The 11,062-nt window shown below is 37.2% G+C and overlaps 1 protein-coding gene across 1 annotated transcript; it reads left to right on the top strand.

The window, feature by feature from the left end:
• Positions 1-9,121: 9,121 nt before the first annotated feature.
• Positions 9,122-10,760, top strand: LOC148162082 (heat shock transcription factor, Y-linked-like). Its single transcript, XM_088020333.1, has 2 exons — positions 9,122-9,634; positions 10,071-10,760. Exons 1-2 carry the CDS (start codon positions 9,122-9,124, stop codon positions 10,758-10,760), a joined length of 1,203 nt encoding a protein of 400 aa, XP_087876459.1.
• Positions 10,761-11,062: the final 302 nt, after the last annotated feature.

The raw sequence follows: 11,062 nt of genomic DNA, 5'->3' as shown, positions 1-11,062 counted from the left end.
TTTCTTCTAACAGACCAAAATACACCCAAAATCTAGGGTATGACACTGATCTATTCACCAGCCTGATCATATTTGATCATATTCTTTTTTTCCCTTTCTTCCCACCCCCTCCCACCCCAACCCCCCCCCCCCCGAGTTTAGGGTCTCTTCTGATTATTTAGTGTATATTTTTCTGGGGCCATTGTTACCCTGTTAGCATTTTGTTCTCTCGTTCATCTGTTCTCCTCTGGACAAAATGACAGGACAGAAAAAACTCACCTCCAAAAAAAGAACAAGAGGCAGGACCGACTGCCAGGGACCTAATCAATATGGACGTTAGTAAGATGTCAGAACTAGAGTTCAGAATGACGATTATAAAGATACTAGCTGGGCTTGAAAAAAGCATGGAAGATACTAGAGAATCCCTTTCTGAGAAAAAAAAGAACTAAAATCTAACCAAGTCGAAATCAAAAAGGCTATTAATGAGGTGCAATAAAAAATGGGGGCACTAACTGCTAGGATAAATGAGGCAGAGAGAGAATCAGCGATATAGAAGACCAAATGATGGAAAATAAAAAAGCTGAGAAAAAGAGAGATAAACAACTACTGGATCACGAGGGCAGAATTTGAGAGATAAGCGATACCATAAGATGAAACAACATTAGAATCATTGGGATCCCAGAAGAAGAAGAAAGAGAGAGAGGGGCAGAAGGTATACTGGAGCAAATTATAGCAGAGAACGTCCCTAATGTGGGGAAGGAAACAGGCATCAAAATCCAGGAGGCACAGAGAACCCCCCTCAAAATCAATAAAAAAAGGTCAACCCCCTGACATCTAATAGTAAAACCTACAAGTCTCAGAGGCAAAGAGAAAATCCTGAAAGCAGCTCGGGACAAGAGATTGGTAACCTACAACAGTAGAAACGTTACATTGGCAGCAGACCTGTCCACAGAGACCTGGAAGGCCAGGAAGGACTGGCATGATATCGTCAGAGCACTAAACAAGAAAAATATGCAGCCAAGAATACTAAATCCAGCTAGGCTGTCATTGAAAATAGGAGGAGAGATAAAAAGCTTCCAGGACAAACAAAAACTGAAAGAATTTGCAAACACCAAACCAGGCCTCCAACAAATATTGAAAGGGTCCTCTAAGCAAAGAGAGAGCCTAAAAGTAATACAGACCAGAAAGAAATAGAGAAAATATATAGTAACAATCACCTTACAGGCAATATAATGGCACTAAATTTATATCTTTTGATAGTTACCCTGACTGTAAATGGGCTAAATGCCCCAATCAAAAGACACAGGGTAACAGACTGGATAAAATAACAAGACCCATCGATATGCACATGAAAAAGTGCTCAATATCACTCGGCATCAGGGAAATACAAATCGAAACCACAATGAGATTCCACCTCACACCAGTCAGAACGGCTAAAATTAGTAAGTCAGGAAACGACAGATGTTGGTGAGGGTGCGGAGAAAGGGGAACCCTCCTGCACTGTGGGTGGGAATGCAAGCTGGTGCAGCCACTCTGGAAAACAGTATGGAGGTTCCTCCAAAAGTTGAAAATAGAGCTATCCTATGACCCAGGAATTCCACTACTGGGGATTTACCCCGGAGATACAAATGTAGGGATCCGAAGGGGTATGTGCACCCCAATGTTTATAGCAGCAATGTCCACAATAGCCAAAGTATGGAAAGAGCCAAGATGTCCATCAACAGATGAATGGATCAAGAAGATGTGGTATATATACACAATGGAATATTATGCAGCCATCAAAAAACCCAAAATCTTGCCATTTGCAACGACATGGATGGAACTAGAGGGTATTATGCAAAGTGATGTAAGTCAGTCAGAGAAAGACAAGCATCATATGATCTCACTGATATGAGGAATTCTTTTTTTTTTTTTTAAGATTTTATTTATTTATTTGACAGAGAGAGACACAGCAAGAGAGGGAACACAAGCGGGGGGAGTGGGAGAGGGAGAAGCAGGCTTCCCGCCGAGCAGGGAGCCCCATGCGGGGCTCGATCCCATGACCTGAGCTGAAGGCAGATGCTTAATGACTGAGCCACTCAGGCCCCCCTGATATGAGGAATTCTTAATCTTAGGAAACAAACTGAGGGTTGCTGGAGTGGTGGGGGGTGGGAGGGATGGGGTGGCTGCGTGATGGACATGGGGGAGGGTATGTGCTATGGTGAGCGCTGTGAATTGCTAAAGACTGATGAATCACAGACCTGTACCTCTGAAAGAAATAATACATTATATGTTAAAGAAAAAAAAAAGAAGAAGAAGAAGGGAAAAATGGAGGGGGGCGAGTTGGAGGGCGAGACGAACCATGAGAGACTGTGGACACTGAGAAACAAACTGAGGGTTTTAGAGGGGAGGGGTTTGGGGGGATCGGTTAGCCTGGTATTAAGGAGGGCATGTATTGAATGGAGCACTGGGTGTCATATGTAAACAGTGAACCATGGATCACTACATCAAAATAAATAAATGAATGAATGAATGATTGAATAAATAAATAAATCAAATAAAAAATAAAGTAAAATAATTATACCAAAACAAATCAATAAAAAGTAGATTTGAAAAAAATGTAAGTATTATATAAACTTTTAGAGTTCAAGACGAACATAACAAAGTGCTATCAACATGTTTTAGTGGTCACTTAAAGATTACTCTTTCAACCCCAAATCACCATACACCAACACTAGCAACTAATATATTCTCTATAGTATCACTGGCTTAATCTGGGGGATGGGAGGAGATGTTAAACAACTTTGCGCCCTTCCATTCTAGAAAGTTCCCGTTACAAAAGCCCAGCTAAATTTAAGAAAATTATCAATAATGGTGCACCTGGCTGACATAGTTGGAAGAGCATGCGATCTTGATCTTGGGGTTGTAACCTTGAGCACCACCCTAGGTGTAGAGATTACTTAAAATTAAAAAATCTTTTATTTTATTTATGTTATTATTTTTATTATGTTCAGCTAGCCAACATACAGTACATCGTTTTTGTTGTAGTGTTCAACGATTCATTAGTTGTATATAACACCCAGTTTAAAAAATCCTTAAAAAAAACTATCAACATAAAGAATATTTAAAACAATGCTAACATTATTTGAAGAGTACTGTAATATGTAAAGTATCTCAAATAATCTGAGCCTAAAAGTTATATTATTGGTATTGACTAATTTCGTAATTTATTTAGTAAAGTAAAATAGGAGCAAATTAATAAACGAAATGTATTTGCTCGCCAGATATATTGACAATAAAGTGATACAAAGAATCAAGAATTTTTTCGATACTTGGTTATGAGTAATAGTTAAGTTTTAGTAGGTGAGAAGTAAACACAGCATATACTTTTATCCCATTTTTCTCTGTAATAGAGGTGAATGATGCAAGAGACAGCGGGAGGGAATTTCACTGACACGTTCTCCCTCAGAATTTAGAATTCAAAAGTTCCCCTAATAAGAATAATCACTGAGAGACTGAGTTCTGACTCAGGTAGCACATATGTAGAAAACCTAGGGCTCATTTTTCTATAAAAAAAAGCATTAAAAGTTGTAACTTCTTAAACTTTAAGATGTTTATTTTGTATGTCAAATAAAATATGCACCAGCTTGTGTGTAGTTAAATATTTTAATAAGATAAGAGAGTTTCGGGATGCCTGGGTGGCTCAGTCAGTTGAGCACCTGACTTGGTTTCAGCTTAGGTCATGATCTCAGGGTCCTGGGACGGAATCCCACACCGGGCTCCACACTCAGCATGGAGTCTGCTTCTCCCTCTGCTCCTTCTCTCTCTCTCAAATAAATAAATAAATAAAATCTTAGGAAAAAAAAAGAGTTTAGTTTTAAGACAGTGACTCTACTATTTGTTTTCATTTTTTATTGCTGAAAAATCAAAAGAGATTTAAAAGTTAAAACATTAAAATTTTAATAAAATTTTGGTATTTTTGCTCTACCTACAAACTACTTTATTAATTGACTAATAAGGTGGTACAGATACGTAGTGGAGCTGCACAAAAGGACAAAGGCTGAAAATGCTAAGTACCTGAATAAATTTGTAAAATTGTTTTCCTTCAGTCTAAATCTGAGTGTTGACTATTGACACAAAAATAATGACAATGTACTATGGGTATATAAGGAAAAGTAAAATGCATTACATTGCCAAAGAGGCTTGTAAGAGAAGAAGGGAAATATATAATTTTCAGATGCTTTTACTGTACATGAAGAGATATAATATTCCTTGAAGGTAGATTAGAATAAGTTGAGGATGTGTATTATTAACTCAAAACAACAACTAACAATAAGACAGTTATAGCTAAAAAGCCAGCAAAAGAGATTAAGTAGAATAAAACATATTTGATAGGGTACGTAGAAAACTTTAATCAGTATATTAACTGTAAATGACTTATATGCCCTAATAAGGAGGCACAGCTTGTTGGGCTGGATTTTAAAAAACTCTAAGTGCTGCCTGCAAGAAATGCACACTAAATAAGAAAACAAAGGAGGCACCTGGGTGGCTCAGTGGGTTAAGCGTCTGCCTTCCGCTCAGGTCACGATCTCAGGGTCCTGGGATCGAGCCCCACATCAGGCTCCCTGCTCCGCGAGGAGCCTGCTTCTTCCTCTGCCTCTGTCTCCCCCACCTTGTGCTCTCTGCCTCTCTCAAATAAATGAATGGAAATCTTTAAAAAATAAAAATAAATAAGAAAAAAATAGTAAGTAAAGATGAATTAATAAAACACAGGTAAAGGGATGGGAAAAAGTCGTAAAAGTACTAGTCATAAAAGAGCTTGGTGGTCAGATTAATATCAAAGTAGATTTCAGAGCAAAAAACTGGGGATAACATAGATCACTTCCTAATGATAAATGATCAACTGATGTTCCAAAGCGAGTTCTGAAATCAGACTTTCTAGGTTAGAAATGCGGCTAAAACCAGTGGATGAAATTCTGAGGAGAAATTTAGTAATTGTGAGTGACCTCTGGGAGTGGTCAGATAGATATATCCAAATAAAAAATGGACTAAATTTCTTTCTTCCTATTTCTTTCTCTTTCTTTCTTCCTTCCTTCCTTTCTCTCTCTTTCTTTCTTTCTTTTTTTCAAGATTTTGTTTATTTGACAGAGAGAGACACAGGGAGAGAGGGAACACAAGCAGGGGGAGGGGAAGAGGGAGAAGCAGGCTTCCCGCCGAGAAGAGAGCACGATTTGGGCTCGGTCCCGGGACCCTGGGACCCTGGGACCATGACCTGAGCTGAAGGCAGACGCTTAACGAATGAGCCATCCAGGCGTCCCTTCCCCTTCATTTAAAAAAAGATTTATTTCACAGAGAGAGACACAGCGAGAGAGGGAACACAAGCAGGGGGAGCGGGAGAGGGAGAAGCAGGCTTCCCGCGGAGCAGGGAGCCCGATGAGGGCCTGGATCCCAGGACCCTGGGACCATGATCTGAGCTGAAGGCAGACGCTTAACGAATGAGCCACCCAGGCGCCTCCAAAATGGACTACATTTCTTATTAGCAGACGTGATCTATAAGAAATATGAAAGGAAGATATTTTCATAATGAATGGATCAAAAGGATAACATACGAAATACGTAATTTCTCAAAAGAGAGACAGTGTGTTTCTTAAAAGGACGAGATAGAAAGTATCCTGTAGCACTTACAACTACAGAGGAGAGAAGAGAATGGAACATTCATATCTACCTGTGAAGTACGTGTAAATATGGAAATATGAAATAGTCATTTGCAGATGATTTCACCACTCACCCAAAGATGTCATAAACATGTTCTTTTGAAATAATGTAAGCTAAAGATACAATGTTAGCAAAAGAAAGATGTTATTTTAAATGATTTTTAAATCCAGAGTGACTGCGTGAATAAGAAAAAAAGGGAAGGAGAGAATGAAATACAGAAGAGTAGGTGAAAAGAGGGAGATCTAAGATATTACGAAAGGAGACGAGAAGCCTAAAGCAAGACATGACTAAATAACCAGAGACAACTGAGCTTAAGGGAAGAAGGAAATCAATATTGTAAGAAATGAAATCCATTATCTCCCCCAGCAATCCATAAGTCAAATGTATAGATATTAAAGATTATACCTTTCTCCCAGCCCAGCCCAGCCCACTCCTCTCTCCTCAGAACATGTAAGCTGACTTGTAAAGTTTATTTTTAGAAAATACCTGTGAAAACATCTACATACGGTAAAGCCTCAGAGTTTAAAAGTAGGTCATTGGCAGTGTACAAATTTAAAGTGTAAAGTTAAAGAGAACAGTCACAGAGTGAGGGAATTCAGGTGTACCTGGGTGCACTTTTTAAATTTCACATAGCCTGTGCTGCAAAACATCCGACTAACTCAAAATACACTGCCTTTCTGCCACTTGGTTGAGATTTATTTATTTTATTTATTTTTAATTTCTTTATTATGTTATGTCCCCATACGGTTGAGGTTTAGCTTAAAAAATTAAACAGTTCATCCTTCTACTAATTATTAACTACAAAATTTATAATCCATTAACCATTGTCCAACCTGAGAGTGCTCATCAGCATGTTCTCTTTTCTCACATAGAATCAGTTGACAGAGTCTCTACCTTCAAGCCTCCAGGAAAAAAAAAAAAAAACAAAAACCTAAAGTCACCAGATTTATGACAGATACAAGTATTGCAAAATATCTGGGTTTAGGCAGAGAAAGGGATAGGTAGAAGCAGCTGAAAAAGAGATGTTGGAGCTGCTCCTTATTTGCTGTCCTATAGTTTTGGAGCATGTTCCAACCATAAGGCATTTTATTTTCAACCTGAAATCTCTTAGGACTCCTACTGAAATGAGGGGCTTTACTCACCTAACATGACCGTTCCTGTCTCCTAGTTCATTTTGCAACCTTAACCTTCTCTCATCTGCCTGTTCCTTTTCATGTAGCCTCCAGGTTAAATATAACACAGACTGGAGGAATATAATTAAAAACAAAATCTGCACCCAGTCTATAAAAAACCTCTTCACAAAGACAGAAGAGAAAGAAAACAGTTTTGTGATAGAGTGTGCACCAACCAGAGAGAATGTAAGGTGCATCACATCTTAAGTGATAAAAAGATCGCAAAGACAGAAATCTTATTCTTCTATATAGCTAAGAAGATACAACCTATTCTATTCATGTTTTCCAGATAAAATAGCTCATGTCTTTTATCTTCATGGAGGTAAGGTTTAAAATTTAGAGTCAGATGAAATTTGAATTAGGCCATCTTTCCCTAAAATCCCCAAACTCTTCTTTCTCCCTACTTGATGAAACTTTTCTACATCTAATGTGATTTCTGCTTTCTGTTCCTCCCATTAACTCGCTGTTTTCTCTACATATACACACCATTGTTTGTAGCCGTAGATAATCACTAGGCCCCCCCAAAAATTGCATGTGGAAAATTAAGGAAATGCCGCAGAATATAAATACATATCTTTACAATTTTGCAAAAAAAAAAAAGTTTGAATGAAATAATTGTCAAAATCCATGAACCTGCATCTGGAGGGAGTATCTTTTTTTTTTTTAAGATTTATTTTTTTTATTTATTTGAGAGAGAGAGTTTGCACAAGTGGTGGAGCGGGGAAGGCGGGTAGGGACAGGATCTGAAGCAGACTCACAGCTGGGTGCGGAGCCTGAGTTGAGACTTGATTTCATGATCCTGAGGTCGTGACCTGAGCTAAAACCAAGAGTTGGATGCTTAACCAACAAAGCCACCCTGGAGGGAGTATCCTTTTATCTTCATGAAATATTTACTGATGTGAAAATGTTTATTACTTACTGTTAATACATAAAATTCTGGATTTAAAAAGTACATTAAACTAAGACATCTGCCTAATGCTGGTATCTCTTTCTGAGGCATGATAAAATACGGCAATTGTAAAAATAATTAATTTCTTCTACACGTATTAAAAAGACAAAGGAGTCACAATATCATACCATGAACCTACAGAAATTCTTACTGTAGGTGGAGTGTGGTTATTGCTAGACAGAAAAGGAACTTTTTACTCAGAATTGAGATTGCCTTACAAATGTACATTCTGTTTGTTGGGCACAAAGATTATCCCACATAATCTTTTTGTATAAATACATTGGCTGTTGCAATAAAAGCAATTTTCCCAAGAGACACATAGAAATAGATTTTATTTATAACACTGTCCTGTTATTTTTTTATCTCCGACTCTTTAGGATCTCATTCATGGTAGATCTCCTGACATCTCTTAAAATCTTTTACTTCCTATCTAACAGGTATTTACAGACATACCAAACAAAATCATATTTATTCCACTAATATGACTATGAAATGTATTTGATACTATTTAACACAGAATACTTACATAAGAGAAACAGATAAGTTAACTTTATATTCAGAAACTTAATTACATTTTATTTTAGTCAGTAATAACAACAGATTCAGGCTACTGTTAAAAAATTGAGGCAAAAAAAATTGAGGCAAAAAAAATTGAGGCAAAATACACATTATGTAAAAATAACCATTTCAAAATATAAAATTCAAGGGCAATTGTATCTTTGTAATGTTGTATCATATTACCTAATTCTTAAATATTTTCAACACCTTAAGAAAAAATCCTTTAAACAGAACTTTCCCTTCCCCTCTCACCTGGCCCAGGGCAACCACTAACTTGTGGTCTCAATGACTTTCTTTATGTACAGGTTACACAGATTTAAGTTCCAAATCGTCAGGGCTCTTTAAATCTTTTGTTTTACTCATTTTTTTGCAGTTTTCACTTACCAGGTTTTATGTTATTGGCACCAACCTAGTAAGAGTGTGTTTAGAAGAAGGAAATAATTTTATATCAGGGGCTAAATATAATTATGTATTTATTTCTTTAAAAAATTTTGTGAAAATGAGATTTTGTACATCTTAGTTTTTTGGTCGCTGTCTACATAACTTTTATTTTAAGCACTGTATTTTAACTGAAATGAATTTCACAAGTAAACAGTCTGGCTTTAATTGCTAGGAAACAGGCATCTTGTGATGTCACAACTACTCAGGTGGTGGAGCATTGTGACGGTCTGGGTAGTCTATCTGCGTAGGCCAGCCAAAGCGGCATTTGAAGCTGCAGTGTTCAAAACCATGCAGATGAGAAACGTAGCTGAAGGAAAACTTATTTGAGATGGCACATGTTTCTTCAGAAATTCAAGATGATTCTCGTAAAGATGGATCGACTGGTTCCGCAGCCTCCATTAGCGCTCATTTGTGTGATCACACGTTCACTGGAGATGTGGACCTGAGGTCTATGATTGAAGAAAATGCTTTGCAGGCCTTGTCAGGAGGATCCTTGATAAAAAGACCACGTTACACATTCTGTGTCTCTGAACCAGATGAAGATAATGATTTTCTTTCTCTGACCTTTCCCAGGAAACTTTGGAAAATAGTTGAAAGTGATCAATTCAAGTCAATTTGGTGGGATGAGAAGGGAACTTTTATAGTGATTGATGAGGAACTCTTCAAGAAAGAAGTGTTGGAGAGAAAGGTTCCTTTCAGGATATTTGCAACTGGAAGTATGAAGAGTTTAGTTCGCCAGCTTAATCTTTATGGATTTAGTAAAGTGCGACAGAGTTTTCAAAGATCTGCTTCTCTGGCTGATTTTCTAGCAGAGGAAAAAGAAGTTTCTGTTTTAAGCAAGGTATGCAAAAATGTTATTACTTATATAAAGAATACATAAGATTTTTCCTTGTATAGCAGTAAATAGGTTCATATGTATAGGCTAAAGTCAGATTTTTTAAATATTTAATATTTTTTAAAAATTGAGGCCACCTTAGGCATGAAACATTCAGGGTTATAAGAAATTTTGGTAATATCTTTGACCCTTACCAATGAACTTCAATTTAAATAAGGTCCTGAAGCCACTTAAAGTGCTATTCACTGTTATTTGTAAATATATAACACATTTTCATGAACTGTAATTAAACGTTTGTTTCCAGTAAGTAAATTTTTAAAAATACTAACATACAAAATATATTATTTGATGACTTTTTGTGATGAAACTACAGTCAGATTTTATAGGTTATCTTCTATCTTAGTTGGAAATGTCACTTAGTAATGTTCTCCTTTGGTTTCAGTTACAGTACTATCATAATCCATATTTTAAACGAGGCTGCCCCCATCTTTTAGTAAGAATGAAAAGAAGAGTTGGGATTAAAAATGCTTCTACAGTTTCATTAGTTCAAGGTTTCAACAAGAAACCCTGCAGAGCAGTGGATAATGTGGAGAGACCTAATTCTGGTTTTGTTGTTGAAACTAGCGGAGAAAGGGTATGTTCAAACTCCACCAACGTAAATGTGCCTCTAATAAGGAAGCTTTTTCCCAGCCAGAGAATTGCTACTACAACGGCCCCTATGAGAAGTGATTTTTCTCCTGCATCAGCAATGTCAGTTAGACCACCGGGACAAATTGAAATGGAGCCACATGCTACTTTAAACCGGTTGACCACTTTCCACATGCACCCACATAGCAGCTACACTCAAGCAAATGGCCACATTGCGAACTTTGTTACAACTACAACTTCTACATCTCAGTACCGTATCATATCTCCCTTACAGAGCAGTTATTTTGGAATGATGGTGGAGCCTTCCACTTTTCCAACTAGATATGCGGATTTGTCAGCCAGTGAGGCTCGTTTTTCTAACCTGCAACCGGCCGGCAACCCATGGTGCACAATGCCAATGATAGGGGGTACTTCTGCTGCCTCACTTTCAAGGTCAACTCATCAACCCTCTCCATCGTATGCACATCATCCTAATTACAACTGATCTGTCAAAGGACTATCATTATGCAAGATAACAAAGATTATCGTTTGTTGGCAATTGACCACATATTGGCAATTCTCTTGTTTGAACAATAAAATTACATGTTAGTCTTTATGGTTTCATTATGTTTATTTTTGAAATAGTTCAGAGTAAAAATCTTTATTTTATTTATCGTATTTTTTTTGTCATTTGGCAAGAACAGTTGACATACATCCTAAACAAATTATATGTATTTAAAAAAGAATAGGAGCAAAGGAAAAGAAGCATTTGGAGTTAAGTAATTTCTGAAATAGTCCAGGATGAAT

The sequence above is a fragment of the Eumetopias jubatus genome, unplaced genomic scaffold (assembly GCF_037043125.1).
Source record: "Eumetopias jubatus isolate StellerSeaLion01/CBP00866 unplaced genomic scaffold, mEumJub1_p1.0 scaffold_23, whole genome shotgun sequence".
NCBI lineage: Eukaryota > Metazoa > Chordata > Mammalia > Carnivora > Otariidae > Eumetopias > Eumetopias jubatus.
Note: the sequence above shows the minus strand (reverse complement) of the source record. Positions and strands in the feature narration are given on the sequence as shown.

What these genes read in the sequence shown, in the direction of transcription:
- LOC148162082 (XM_088020333.1), top strand. Translation starts at nt 9,122, where the DNA reads ATGGCACATGTTTCTTCAGAAATTCAAGATGATTCTCGTAAAGATGGA. An exon ending in AAGTTTCTGTTTTAAGCAAG is followed by an intron (nt 9,635 to 10,070) that starts GTATGCAAAAAT and finishes CTTTGGTTTCAG; the next exon opens with TTACAGTACTATCATAATCC.